A 15449-nucleotide genomic window follows, 5' to 3' on the forward strand; every position below is an offset into this window, starting at 1 on the left:
GCACCTACCCAGGATTCTAAAAATCGTCTGCAGGAGGCAGAGGGCGGGAGAGGGCTTTTTCAGAGACTGAAAGTACAAATGGACATCTGGACAGACTGTATCTAAGAATACAGACCTCTGACACATGACCTGCAGCAACGAGCCCAGAAAGCCGAACCAGAACTCCTGTAGAAATCAGCTCCAAGATGGTGAGGGCTTGGTTAATAATGCTCCGGTTGTCCTCCTCTTGCCCACTCTCAGTTCAGGATCAACCGGAGGAAGCCACGTATGCACCCTAACCCACCAATCGCACAGTATGCCCCAGTCCTGCTACCACCCCCTGCGGCCGGGCACACCCGACACCTTCCCTGCCCGCCATGAAGCTCCCCCACCTGCCTCTCAGCCTCCACCAAATGCCAGCGGTAGTGGCCGGCTCCCTCGCCGTAGGGCTCTGAATGCACAGCTTCTGCTCATTCTCACTTGGGGGCCTTCGTTTATTTTCACGACCCTGCTCAGTGTCCCCTCATTAGCACCGATCTGGTTAACTAGCTAAAATCTTTCGGTCTGGTTCCTGAGAAACAAGGTTGTAGCTCCGTCTCCCAGATTTTCGCGACATGTCACTCTGGCCAGTTGCCCTCGGTCTCTCACCACTGGTGACTGCGCGGAGCAGCACAGGGTATGGAAGGAAAAGCCCCTCGTCCACGCCCCTCGGGACTCACCACCCTCGTCCCTGTACTGTTAACGGGGCCGCACGCTTTGGAGATGTATGAAATCTCTGCCGAAGATCACACACACACTCGTGCCTCCGGCCTCCCCCTGACCTTGAGCTACGCGACTTACAAGGGAGGAAAGGGTCTCCTGGTCCTGAGCTTCGAGGCCACGAGCTACGGAGCAGGTTGCTGCTGAGGTGTCAGCACATCCCATCCCATCCCTGACAACTGCACGAGGTGGGTATTACTGGTCTCACTGCAGAGATACAGGAATGAAAGCTCAGGGCAACAAAAGACAGCAAGGGTCATCTAATTGTGAAAGGTAGACAGTCCCCTGTGGGTCCTATCTGACTCCACCCGCTCTGCTGTATGGCTGAGGTCACAAGGAACTTGTGACCACGGAAAGAACAAGGCTGCAAACCAGAGCATCCACATTAGCCTGCTTTCAGAGGGAGGGCCGAAGTCCACATGGGGCGGCCACTTCTGAAGCACTGTACTGAGCTCTGGCCATCATATTTTAAGAGGGACTTTAACCAAATGGGATTATATCTAAAAAAAAAGTGGCCAGGATGAAGACCTCGAGACACGTCACGTAAGGGGCCGTGATGGAGCTCGCAGATTATCATGCCATTTAGGACACACTCATTCAGGGCCGCCCGGGGGCGCAGTCGGTTAAGCGTCTGACTCTCGGTTTCCACTCAGGTCGTGCTCTGGGGGTCCTGAGATGGAGCCCTGTGTCATGCTCCGCCCTCAGTGTGGAGTCTGCTTGGGATCCTCTCCCTCTCCTTCTACCCCTCCTGCTCATGCTCTCTCTCTCTCTCTCTCTCTAAAATAAATAAATAAATCTTAAAAAAAAAAAGGAACCTATTTATTCAGGGAGTAGGGGCTAGAGGGACCGAGGAGGGAGAATTTTGGAAATAAGTACGTTTCCCTTGGGAAAGACCTACTAAGCCCCATCTGAGCCAAGGCAAACAGGAGAGCGTAAACGATTCCCTGATTTCTTCACCTAAGTGCACAAATTGAGACTATTTTGTAACAGACAATAGGCTGGCTTTGTAAGAACGTCTCCCAAGGGAGCCTAGGGAAGCGATTTCCCGCTTATGCCTCCTCTGAACAATACTACCTGCCACACTGGTACTTGAAAAATTGTTGAAAATAAGCCCGACTTTGTCCCTGAGGTTGTGGTCTGCTAATACGTCCCCTTTGTAAGAACCTGGGCCTCCCAGGCACTCATTTACTTCAGAACGCGTCTGCACCCCAAACTGACCTTTCTGAGCAGCCCCGATCATCTTCTAAATCGACACTGGGCAATTAATCCTTTGTTTGCCTCCATTACGTGCTGCCTAAGGAATATTAATTGTTCTCTGTTGCATTTCCACTTGAGCTGCCTCTTGTTTCAGTTCATTTCTATTTTGCTTCTGACATCTGGTTACCTGCATTACCAACGTGCCGCTTGCTTCCCTAGGAGCTAAACATGTCCTTAGAATCTCATAAATTCTGGGGAAGATGTAGGCGCAGGGCCAGCACCAAACGGGGATGACAGCACGAGCTACAGAACAGAGACCTTCTCCTGCCGGCCGCGCGCCCGCTGGGGCTTCCAACTCTGCCTCCGCCCTCTGTCCTTTTAACTGAAGGAAAAGGGGACAGAAGCCAGAACCGAAGACGTGTTGAGTGCTCTCTCTCATTCTTAATGTCAGGCCACAACCTTAACCTTACGGAGACTTGAACAGAGTGACTGGGCTTGCTGAGCAGAGGGAGTGTGACTCCTGTCAGTGTCCCACCAAATGGTCACTGTCTGGGAATGGCAGCTGCAGGGCAGTGAAGAACCATCACAATTAGATAAAAAGCATCGATATCAGCCAATCTCTTTGCTGTTTCTCCACATGCCCACTGGATATCAGAACTGCCCCTTTCTCCTGGTGTCCCCCATTTCTGTTGACAGGTTGGTCCTTCTCCAGCAGGCACAGCTGCAGGTGCTGGAAACATGCCCGCTGTTCCTTCTGGCTCATTCCTTATGGCCTGTCAGTCACTAGGACGCAGCTTTGTCAGGGCTCTCGGTTCCATCTCCTTCTTGCTCTCACAGGCACTGTCTGTACTAGTCAGCGTGCTCCAGACAAACAGAACCAACGGGACACATACACATGTACATACACAGAGAGATGTATTTTCAGGAATTGGCTTGCGATTGTAGGGGCTGGTGAGTCCAACATCCACAGGGGAGGCCGGCAGGCTGGGAACTCAGGCAGGGTGTCTGTGTGGTCGTCTTGGGGCCAAGTTCCTTTCTTCTGGAAACCTCAGTCTTGGCTCTTAAAATCTGCAATGGGTTGGATGAGGCTGCCCCTCAGAGTGGAGAGTCATCTGCTTTGCTCAAGTCTACTGATTTAAATGTTAATCGTACCTCAAAACTACCTTCACGGCAACATCTAAAGTGTTTGACCAAACAACGGGGCGTCAAGTGGACACAATCGACCTTCCACCGTTATTTCCCAATCCTGTCTCTTCCCTCTTTCATCTTGGCCACAAACTCTCTGCCTCCCCACTCTCCTCACCCCTTAACGCATGCCCTTTGTGGGGCTTTCTTCCAGTGCTGCCAGGTCCTGGCCCAATCACGATCCTCAGTGTCCCCTGAAGCCTGCAGGGCTCCATCCACACACCCCCTGGGCCAGGCGCGCAGGCCCTTCCAGGATTATCCGGGTCTTTCCTGGCTTTGTGTGCAAGGGCTCTGCAGCCACGCTCGCTCCCAGCTCTGTCTTTGCCCAGAATCCTCAGCTCACTTGCCACTTCAGGCTCAGATCAAACCCCAACATCTCACTGTGGTCTTCACTGCTTAGTCTGTGGGGATTTGCCTCTTCCTGAGTCCCCATAGTACTTGTTGCCAAGTCTACTCCTTCAGCACCAGGGTTCGTGGCATCTGGCCGTGGACCGCAGAGGACCCAGAGCTACAGGGACCCCACGCTTGGTGCACTTGCTCTGCTCTCACCATCTTGATGTCCTTGTTCATTTTTTAACAAGAGGCCCCCCCAATTTTCACTTGGTACTGGGTCTCACAAAGTATGCTGTTGGCCCCATCCTGGGTGGTCACATTCACTTGAAGACTGCTCAGTACTTTGGTTTCCAAACTGGATTACAGACTTTTTGCAGGTGTCTTGACGAGTGCAGTTCTCAATGGACGCACAAGTCTGTCGATTATCTTTCCCACACGTAAGCCCTGATTTGCCAATTGTGCAGTCGTTCTGCTGCTAAGCACACGGAACCCTGCGATTACCCGCTCTGGAATCACGTACTGTTCTCAAGGTAGCACATGTGCTGAACGTTTGCCTGAGAGTCTGAAAACCTGACAGAAGGGAGGAGGGGTTGCGGTGACCAGCACCTACCCCCCTCAACCCAGCCCTTCACCTCAGTGTTCTCATCTGTGAAAGGCGTACTGCTTCCGAACAGCATTTGTGGAAATACAGGGGCTTCAAGGAATATCTGATCCATGACGTTACGTGGAAAGCAGTTCATGCCCAAACGGGCTGGACGAGTGCCCGTCCTCTCCCACCCGCTTACAGATTCCCAGAGCACGCTGGCACATTAATGGCTCTGAGGAGTCCCACAGTAAGGAAACTGGTTCAAAAGAAACCCCTAGCTTCTCCCCATTAGAGTCCATTTCCTAACACACATCTTGGGAAATGCTAGGCTGATTCTTCTCTGAGCTAATTTCCGGGTCCCAGATTCACAGCTTCAGTGATTTTGGATTCCGGGCAGAGCTTGGGCCCGGTCTGCTCTCCCACCTGAGCTTTGGGACAGGATAGGTCTGGGCGGGTCACCGACAGTCTCGTAGGCAGCACGGTCATGGTCACGCGGCTCGTGCGCCCCACAAGAGCTGGCCTGGGTCAACGCACTCCTTTCTAGGTCTTTTCAGAACAAAGTGGACTAAGATTGAAATACATATTAACAGAGTTTGAACAGGCCTGTTCCTGTTTGCTCTAATTATATTTGCAAATAGTGTTTTAAAGATTTTATTTGTTTATTTGAGATAGAGAGAGCACAAGCAGGGGGAGGGGCAGGCAGAGGGAGAAGCAGACTCCCCACTGCACGGGGAGCCCAAAGCGGGACTCGATCCCAGGACCCCGAGACCATGACCTGAGCTGAAGGCAGACGCTTAACCCACTGAGCCACCCAGGTGCCCTAGATTGTAAATGTTATTTAAAAATCTGTCCCCCCTCCAGTGTTGCCAGATTCTTGTGACCCCTGAAGCTACTGAACCCTGCCTTGAACTCCAGGCCAGTATTCATTTAAGAGGGTATGTTCGAAAAGTACAGAAGTAACCTTTTCTACAACCGTGGTTTTCACGTTTTCCTTCCCAGCTTCTCTCCCTCAGCATCACCCCTGTGGAGCCCCGCGGGCCTTGAGGGCTGCCGTGCCCTTTTCTTCCTACCGCCCCCCCCACTGGCTAGTCTTCTGTTTGCTTTGTCGGTGCTGTATTTTGCATTTCGTCTGGGTGGTGGTTTCAGGTGCTCCCGAGACTCGCAAATCCAGACGCCTGTGTCGAAAAGCCTGTACTGCCGTTCTCTTCCTCCCACAGGACTCCCCGCGGCGGCGGATTCTAGGCAAGCACCCTGAGCCTCCGGAGGAGACGGACAGAGGAGCACACACATGCTGACTCCCCGGTCTTTGTGATCCAACCCAGAGGTTAGGAGAGTTTGCAGAACTCGGGCACCAAGCAGCATCTGCCGTCTGTGGCCATCGTGCCACTGTGGGTGCCGTCAGAAAGACGTGAGTGATGGAAGGGTTTCTTGACGGACAGGGCTCGTAGCTCGTCTTGGAGAAAGGAGCGAGTGAGAGGAAATCTAGAGCTTAGCCCCGCAGCCACATCACGGAAGGAAGTGATTGCTCATAAATGCCATGTATTTTTTAAAATGATGAGCAGCGAAATAGGAGCGAGGGATTTAGAGAAAGATTGCCTGGATAGGCATTCTGGCTTTACTACCTCCTGGAAGGTGACCTTGGGTAAATCACTTCTTTGTGCCTCAGTTTCTGTCTTTGTAAAATAAAGCAGTAATAGTATTATTTGCGATGATGGTTATTGTGAAAATTAAGTAAGTTCATATTCTTTAAATGCTCAGAAGAATGCCGAGTACGGAGAAAACCCTCAATACACGGAAGCTCTTATGATCAGTATTATTATTTCTCCTACTTACAGCACACTGAAGGCAATAATGGTCAACAATAATCTGATTGCGGTAGAAAACCTCACAAAACATAAAACTGATGAAATAGGTTGCATTTGACACTTGGAAAATGAATTATAATCCTTCCTGTAATTGTTTGCCTCACACACAACTCTGCTCAAATGAAAATCTGCTCTAATGCACAGGTCCCGCTGAGCAGGGTTTTATGTCACACCGAGGCAGATCCAGAAAAATCCCACACAGTCAAGCACAGCTGAAAGGAAAACTAATTCAAGGTGGATGATTAAGGGCCGTAGCGTGATCCTAAGTACTGAGCACCGTGGGGAAGGGTGTGCAAGGTAGACGACGGAGCTTGTGAGTCAGTGTGAAGAGCAAAGAGAGAGGGGGTGGCTGTTGAAAGAGAAGTCTCCAGTTCCATTAGCAGCTGACACGCAGAAGCAGGGGAGCTGAGGGGATGCTAAATGTTCTTGCAGAGAGTTTTAAATCCCATCCGCTCCCCAGCTCTGTCTCCTCTCCACCCCCATCAAAGAATATAGCATCTTCCGAGAGGAAAATGGGAAAGATTGTTAAGAAAAGAGGAATGGGGGGCGCCTGGGTGGCCCAGCGGTTAAGCGTCTGCCTTCGGCTCAGGGCGTGATCGCGGCGTTATGGGATCGAGCCCCACATCAGGCTCCTCCGCTATGAGCCTGCTTCTTCCTCTCCCACTCCCCCTGCTGTGTTCCCTCTCTCGCTGGCTGTCTCTATCTCTGTCAAATAAATAAATAAAATCTTAAAAAAAAAAAAAAGAAAAGAGGAATGGGATTTACTTAATTTTTAAGCGTTTGGTTTGGCAGCAAATGGCAACCTTGTGTGGATGCCCACCTGCACCTCAAATTGTAGGAATGCAATGAAACATACAGACGCTACCCACTCGACCGTCCATCTAAAGACGAGGAGACCCATCTCCAAATGCCCAACTCCTACACAGGCTGGAAAGTGTTTTATATGTTACAAGAGAGATGAGCAGCAGAACAGGATCTGTTCTGTTTTCATTTTTCCAATATTATCTTCATTTGGAAGATGGCGATCATAGCCACCTTTAAGTTGCCATGACAACTGAAGAAGCCATAGGAAGCTATTAGCACAGTGCCTAGCACACACACAGGAGCCTTTCAGAAAAAATGACACAAAGATTTTTTCCACTTACCTTCTCCCAATTCCCTGATCCCCGTGGGGCTTAACCTGTCATTAAATTTACAACCAGCAAAAGAATGCATATTTCCGCAAAAGAAGTCCATGTGCCCTGAAATCACTGATGGCTTAAATATTTATCACCAATGTATACATTTTACTCCAGCCTGCAGCCTTTTCTCCAGCCTACCTAAGGGTGCTCTCCTCCAAGGGCTATTTCCACGGACTGATGGCAAGCATGACCCTTCACCTGCCCTCTCTTTCTGGGGACGTTTGGAATTGTTAAAAAAGAGGCAGCAGGCCCAAAATGGAGTCACTTATGTTAAATCCCATGTTAGCAAACCAAGACTTAATATCAAACCTAATTGCAGTTCTAACCACCCTGGGATGTAATGTTTAACCAGTCACCACGGAATTACTGGGTCTACACTCAGCGAAATAATCCACCGGATAGACCACTCCTGTTTCCCTTAGGAAGGCAACCTTGCCTACAGTAATTCATTCTTTCCTCATAATTACCTTTCCCGCCCCCTTTCCACCTTTAAAAACCTTTTCTTTTCTACAGCCTGGCAGAGCTCCTTTCTATTGCTAGGTGGGATGCTGTCCGATTCGTGAATTGTTGAATAAAACCAATTCGATCTTTGAATTTACTCGGTTGAGTTTCTGTTATTTAACAGAGTGCTGAGCACTTTCTCATGGCTTCCTCTCTGAATTTATGATGGATCATAGAATAAGTTTACTTTTTTTAAAAAAGATTTTATTTATTTATTTGACAGAGAGAGACAGCCAGCGAGAGAGGGAACACAGCAGGGGGAGTGGGAGAGGAAGAAGCAGGCTCATAGCAGAGGAGCCTGATGTGGGACTCCATCCCGGAACACCGGGATCACACCCTGAGCTGAAGGCAGACGCTTACGACTGCGCCACCCAGGCACCCCATAAAACAAGTTTACTTTTTAATCCTGCATTACACTTGCTCCATACCTAAGAAGCATCATGATACCCATTTACGTTTTCAAAAGGGAACTTTGCTGGTCTATCTGTACTGGTCTTTTGAAGGAGAGAAATCTCAGGAATCCACTGTTTATTCTCCCTCTCATTACGTGGCTTATGAGCTCAGAACAAAACCACAGGATGAAGTCAGAGGGATAGATCCGGACGCCCAGCTCGCACAACGGCGTAATGGAGAGGCAAAGTAATTCTCCATCCTGGGAAGGACATTAAATGAATTGCAAAGAGCTGGTTGAGCCTTAGCAAAGGAGCCTGACCAGCTGTGAAACAGACAACCAGGTCCTGGCACTTCCCCACTGTGCCCTCTGACTCATGGGCAACTCTGGTCTCCTGTGGAGGTGAAGGGAAACTAGCCACCTCTCCAGAATGTGGAAGTAAGCAGAGAGCTGAGACGGTTTCGAGTCTTCCCTTGACTCACAGGAAATAACTTGCAGCCCCTCCTTCATCTGCGTTTACCATGTTTAAAGCAGGAAAATGTCACATTTCACAATGAGGCTCTATGACTAAATGACAACACAGGTGAACAGTGAACATTTAAAAGATCGACCTACTTTCCTACAAAACAAACAGCAAAAATCAGAGACAAAGGAGTAAGTCTCGATCAGGGAAGCCAACACATGAATACTTTATGCCTATCTGCCTAAGGACATTATAAAGAATTTGCTCAAAAATTTGGAGGAAAATGTCATTAAACCTCAATAATTCAAACCCCATTCAAATGGAATTCACAGAACTTTAAACCCTGTCAGTTAATATCACTTAATGACAAAGGAAATACAATTTGGTGGTGGGGAAGTGCATTCTCCAAAAAAAAAAAAAAAAAAGCAAATGATTCTCAAGTTAAAAACCACTTAGCAGAATTTATATGTAATCAATACTGTTACAGAACCAACTGTATCTATTTATATCTATTTATATATCTATATATAGATATTTATTATATCTATTTATAAAAGGCTCTGCTGAAAATTTCTGGGCAAAAGATGTTTACTGATTAGCAAAAGATGAACTCAGATATTTCTATAAATTAGACAATAAAACTGTTCTTGCCTTACTTCTTGTTTCTGAGGTAAGCCAAAGTTGCTATAATCCATATTTTTTATTTTAATTAATTAATTAATTAATATATTTTTAGAGACAAAGAGAGAGTGTGGGTGCACACACCTGAGAGGTGGGGGGGAAGGGCAGACGGAGAGAGAATCCCAAGCAGGGTCCAGGCTCAGCATCAAGCCCGATGCAGGGCTGGATCTCACGACCCTGAGATCATGACCAGAGCCAATATCAAGAGTTGGGCGCTTAACCAACTGAGCCACCCAGGAGCCCCTAATCCATATTTTTTATATCTGTGTTTGAAGGGCCGTCAGACATGAGATATACTAAATCAAAATTTCTACTTTTCATATCAGAATTAATACTGAAAGGAATTGGCTTTAAAAATTTAATACTGAAATTCAATTCCGGGCACAGGTCTACTTATCTTTGAAACGGACAAGAATATGTTTTCCATCACAGGATCACCGTGAGGCTTAAATTAAATAAGCTACTTCAGTGGCTTAGAACAGCACCTGGCGTGCAATTACCCCAGTTCTTATTGTCATGATTGTTCATTGGTACTATTATTTTGCTCAGAATCGTTTCTATATCAGTAGAAAGCACCTTCAGATTCCTGAGCATATAGAAAATAAATGATGTCCTGCCAACCCTGGACGGTGACTTCTCCCAAAACTGATGGGAAACCTTCTTCAGTGCTCCTTCTTGTTGGGGGTGAGCCTGTCTTCTTAGAAACAAGGGTTGTTTGACTTGGGACCGGATGACTCTGCCCTTTGAATACGAAACTAGGAGAAGCACCTTTGATCAGTTGTACTTTGGCTCTACATTGTGCATTCCCTGGAGAGGGAAGTGTTAGCTCCTTATTGTAGCACTTAGCTTGCCCACTGTCTCTTTCTTTTACAGGGGACACTCTTACCTGCCTCAACCAGAAAAGAAGAAGAACAGAATTTGCATGCATGGAAGGCGGCCTTTTAAGAAGAAAAATGGGACAATAGTGGAAATTGGGAGACAAACAGTGAATCAGCCAGAAGCCAATAGTTCAGATATCATGCTACCCTCTCTCAGGTTTATCTTATGTAGGGGTGTCGTTCTTTACAAGTTATGGCCCTCGTGCCGGCCTACACATCCATGCTTTCTTTTCCATTAGAAATGCAGCATAATCCACTTGGTAGTTTCAGTGATCTGAATATGAAGAGTTCAGCTAAAAGCGTATATGGCCGTGTAGCACGCGTGGGTGACCCACCCGTCCTCCTAGGCACCCAAGGATCGAGAACTTCCAGCCCCTAGTTGACTAGTGGGAAGAAGGGGATTTGCCATCCCCTATGGACCACCCTGACCCATATAAACACCTGAAAATTACAGATGGTTCAAGTGTATCTTCAAGATATGTGAAGGGAATTCTTTGCAAAGAGGAGGCAACACCGTCCTGCAAGGTTTCTTCAAGGAATGACACAGACGATCACTGTTCTAAAACATATGAGCTATGCCGGATTTATGTTCTCCCCTGTCTCATAGCTTATGTGAGCTCGTGCCGAACGGTTACGTTTGGATAATATACACTACTCACCAACCTGCCTTGCAGAATCTGGGGTAGCATCTGAGTGACACGAGCACCGAAACAATGGCAGCATGTTGGGCAAGATGATTCCGTCCAGGAAAGGGCCCTCATTTTATATTAAACGGAGGTAAGCCTATTAAAACCACACCACTAAAAATGATCAATGCTGTAGGTCTTACTTCCCACGGCCACGGTACAGCGGCCCCCCGTGCTATATGGAGCTGGGAGCTTTGATGCCGACGTAACTCTGAGTTTATGTAACGTGGAAAGATTACCTGTCCCAGGGATTGCCAGTCCAAGCCAGCACTGCCGATGTAGACATGCTGTTTGTCCACGATCCAGAAGGAGGACTGCAGCCGGCCCTTGTTGTAGGCGGTCATGTTCATGTAGGTCACCTCCGCTCCTGGGGAGTTCAAGGAGATCCTGGTCAGCCTCGGTGTCAAGGCCTTGAACTTGCAACCAGACATCTACCAGCAACAACACTCAAATGCTTCTATTAGTTTGGTGCACAGAAGGCCCTCGAGGAGTTACTTTGTCCTCAGAAGAGAACGAAGGGAAAATGAGAACAAGAATTACAGGACACCTGTGCAGAGGAGGCCGGAGCCTCCACCAGAGGCAAGAACACGGCCTCTCTAGTCCGAGGTGCTTCAAATCCCGGCTCCATCGTTTACCACCCAGATGGTGAGATACCTGCACCAAGCTCTTTTAGTTTGGGAGTAATTTTCATACAGATTTGCAATCAATAAAAGGATCGTCCTGTTTAGCATTACAGCTGTCCTCAGCAAGAAACTGGCTTTCTTCCGCTTTCCATATGTTATTTTCACCCTGGACCCTGCGTTGAGTTTACTTCTTCATTCTCCCTCTTCCTGACTTAACTTGGACTTGGCCTCCTCCTGGCCTTTCTTTATCTGAGGGTTCTTAATTTAAGCAATGATTATTCAAGCCTTACAAAAATCAATTGTGTTATTACTTATTTCTGCCTCAGGACAATGCATTTACAATTCCTCAAAAAGAGCAGATAGTCCACTGAATGCAAGTAAATGTATTTATTTGTTGGGTTTTTTTTTTAAATTTGAGTGTAGTTGACACACTGTTAGTTTCAGGTGTACAACATGGGGATTCAACAAGTCTACATTATGCTCTGCTCCCCACGAGGGTTCCTACCAGCTGTCACCACGCAATGCTCTTCCAACACACTGACTGTGTTGTCATTCTGTAACTGGAAGCCTGAATGCAATTAAACTTAAATAAATGCAATCCGATTTAAATGAATTCTTTTTTTTTTTTTAAGAGAGAGAGAAGGGATGGGAAGGGGCAGAGGGAGAGGGAGAAAGAGAATCTCAACCAGACTCCACACTGAGCGTGGAGCCCAACGTGGGGCTCGATCTCACAACCCTGAGGTCATGACCTGAGCTGAAATCAAGAGTCAGACACTTCACCAACTGAGCCACCCAGGTGCCCCTTAAAGAAATTCTAAATTTCTACCTCTTTGAAAGAACAGACCCTCTATGCATAATTTTAACGAAGCAAACTGTTTTGTTTTCTGAATTCAATATTAATGAAGAGGATGCATTCTGGTGGCTACTTTATTGTCAGAGTCGTCATTAGCCGAGGAAGATGTCATATCATATGCATCAAGATATACTCCAGAATACCAGAAAGGAAGAGCGGTGTATACTCTGAGCTTCACCTGCCGCTCTTGGGATAAGGAAAGTAAAGCATGCACCTGGCCCCTCCAGGAGGACGGCAACAGGGGCTGTGGGGAGGGAGCAGGACGGAGGGGAGCGAGCAAGCAGGCAGACTTCCTCAGCCTCCAGCGAGGAGCAGCTGGGGAGAGCAGGGTCTGAATGGCCTGAATGGCCACAGTGGGCAGTTGCCGTGGCAATTACGGAGAGACCCACATCTGCACGGACGCTGCGGTAGCCCCCGGAACGCCCAAGCACACCCGAGTGGGTGAAGAGCAGCACGTGTCTTAGGGACATATCAGCTTCCCACGGCTGCTCTATCAAAGTATTACACACCGAAAGGCTTAAAACAGCAGAAGCTGATTGTCTCTCAGTTCCGGAGGTTGGAAGTCCAGAATCAAGGTGCTGGCAGGGCCATCCCTCCCCCGAAACCTGCAGGAGAGACTCCCTCCTGCCTCTCCCCAGCTTCGGTCAGTCTCTGCTGTCCCCTGGCTGGCAGCCGCCTTGCGCCCCCCCCCCCCCNNTGTCCCATGAGCCTTCCCCTGTGTCCCTGTGTTTTCCTGTGTTCACAAGGACACTAGTCCTATTGGGTTAAGGGCCCACCCCACAACTGTGTGCCCTCATCTTAACTAATTATATCTCCAAAAACCCTGTTTCCAAATAAGGTCACATTCTGAGGTACGAGGGGCTAGGACTTCAGCACGTCTTTTTGGGGGGACACAATTCAATCTACAGCAGAGCTCGCGGCCCTGTTCGCTGGCCATGCCCTTCAACCCACCGGGCTGAGCGGCACTGAAGGAAGCATTGTGTCACCTCTGGAAGGAAGGTGACTCCGTGTGTGCCTCTCTCAGGTTCTACCCACGACAGGTGTCTCTGGGCAAGCCTTCACCTGCCTTCACATTCTGACTAGAGACCACCTCAAACCTCTGTGACACTGGCTGGCTCTCACCTCTGGCCTGGGACGCTGTGCCTGGAACTTGACCCACGGCCCGTTGCTACTTGGCATTGGACTGTGTTTTAGTTCTTAGATCCCTATCTGCTGTCATTTGGGTCCGCTGCAGCCCCAGCCTGCTGGTCCCTTGGAAGGAACACAGCCTGTCTGAGGGACCCAGGGGGACTGTGCCTTCTGACCGCTCCATGCCACACCGCACAGCCACGGCCCTAAGAGGACGGAGGCAACTGACCTGGCAGTTCAGCCTAGAGAGTGTGACTTCAGGGGCCACGGGGCTTGTGTCGTGCTCCAGCCAGAGCTCTACAGTTGCTGACTGATGCCTACAGTTATTCTACGGAGGAACAGAAGCTTTCCCTCGGCAAACCTGTACGGACTATCGGATATATGCCAGCCACTACATCATGTGAAAGTAGGAACACGAGACCTAAAGTGGCTGAGTCAAGTTCAGGCACACAAAAAAAGTGTAATTTTTTAAAAAAGGATTTTATGTATTTATTTGAGAGAGAGGCAGAGATAACAGAGATAGTGAGAAAGAGCACAAGCGGGGAGGAGAGGAAGAAGCAGGCTGCCCATTCAGCAGGGGGCCCGACGCGGGGTTCGATCCCACAACCCTGAGATCATGACGTGAGCTGAAGGCACCCCTAAAGTGTAATATCTAAAACAACTGGGATTGTTGAGGTGCCTGGGTGCCTCCGTCAGTTAAGTGATCGGCTCTTGGTTTCAGCTCAGGTCACAATCCCAGGGTCATGAGATTCAGCCCCACATCAGGCTCCACGCTGGGCATGGATCCTGCTTAGGATTCTCTCTGCTCCTGCCCCTCCCCCCAACTCTCCCTCTTCAAATAAAAAAAAAAAAGATTGGGATTGTTGAGACAGTAAGGGGGCACGGAGTATCTGAAAGGTCAGGAGGGGAGTCTCCACACTCTGTCAGGGAACTCCAAGGGAAGGCAAGGGCACGAAAGACGTGAACGGCTTCTCAGTTCTGCCTGGGGCCGGGGCCACCTGTGGGGAGGCCTGCGGAGCTGTGCAGATTATGCAACATGCAGTAACGTAACAACCCTTCACTCAACAGCATGTGTGCTCAGCACCAGCACACCTGGGCTACGGCCATCCCACAGGGGAGGCTGTGTTTTCTCCATTTCAACCTAGAAACCACTAGACGTGGGGTCATCCATCAACTGAAAATATCTGATGATACAGCTGGAAAAATGTTTGCCTGCATATGGTTTGTGGGATATCACTTTCCCTTTAAGAATGATCTGTTTTTCTGTCTCTCAATCTATCCTCCATCTATCTCTGAGGACATATGCTTTTATCTTAATTTATACCAAACAGATATATAGTCATAGCCAACATGTCCCTGTTTATTACACGCATATTATTCAATGCTTAGCTTAAAATAATTTATTTTACATGCACTTAAAAAATATCTTTGTTGATTGGTTACAGAGATTACCCGCATTCTACTGTCTCTTTATACGTATTAGAAAGACGTGGTTAAAATCCACTACTTCTGCAAGAGCAGAGTTATGGGCACAGACGAAATGTGAGTTTATTCCCTAGTGCTGTGCTGGAGAATTCTAATTCCACAGATGTAATCTGATTTAATTCTAATTTTAAAGATGTATTTATTTATTAGAGAGACAGAGAGAGTGCATGCTCAAGTGGGGGGAGGGGCAGAAGGCGAGACTGTCAAGCAATCAAGCAGACCCCCTCTGAGCACACAGCCCGACGTGGGGCCCATGAGTCTTGAAATCATGACCTGAGTGGAAACCAAGGGTCTGACACTCAAGCGACTGAACCACCCAGGCACCCCGTTGCTAGAAAAATTGGCAAAGATGGTGACGTACATTTTTATGAAGCTGCCTTTTAAATATTACAGACTTACAAGGTCACAAAATATCTAAAAGCTGGCTTGACTCAAATAAATACAACTTCTTCAACAGCGTTGAAAAATGTAATGAGTCAAATTTGATTAATCAATTTTTGTTCTCCTAGATTTGATTTATAACAGGGAAAAGTATTCCTTCAGTCTGTTTGTAGCCTATGACCCACCGTGCAGAGGCCCCAGGATGCCAAACAGATGCTCGTCCCAGGAACCGTGGCCCACCAGAACCCCTGGCAGGTGGTGGTGAGGCTGGGGGGGGGGGCTTGAATTTTGGGA

General features: G+C 48.3%; 1 protein-coding gene across 7 annotated transcripts in view; it reads right to left on the bottom strand.

Moving 5' to 3' along the window:
• The window catches only part of PLD5 (phospholipase D family member 5), a 421522-nt gene that overhangs the window by 129228 nt on the left and 276845 nt on the right, over positions 1 to 15449 (bottom strand). For all 7 annotated transcript variants that reach the window (XM_040636060.1, XM_040636059.1, XM_040636062.1 and 4 more), the window contains one exon: positions 10925 to 11052. In XM_040636060.1, the coding sequence (XP_040491994.1) occupies positions 10925 to 11052 (128 nt within the window). The remainder of the gene's footprint in view (positions 1 to 10924; positions 11053 to 15449) is intronic.

The sequence above is a fragment of the Ursus maritimus genome, unplaced genomic scaffold (assembly GCF_017311325.1).
Source record: "Ursus maritimus isolate PB19 unplaced genomic scaffold, ASM1731132v1 scaffold_2, whole genome shotgun sequence".
NCBI classification, from domain to species: Eukaryota; Metazoa; Chordata; class Mammalia; order Carnivora; family Ursidae; genus Ursus; species Ursus maritimus.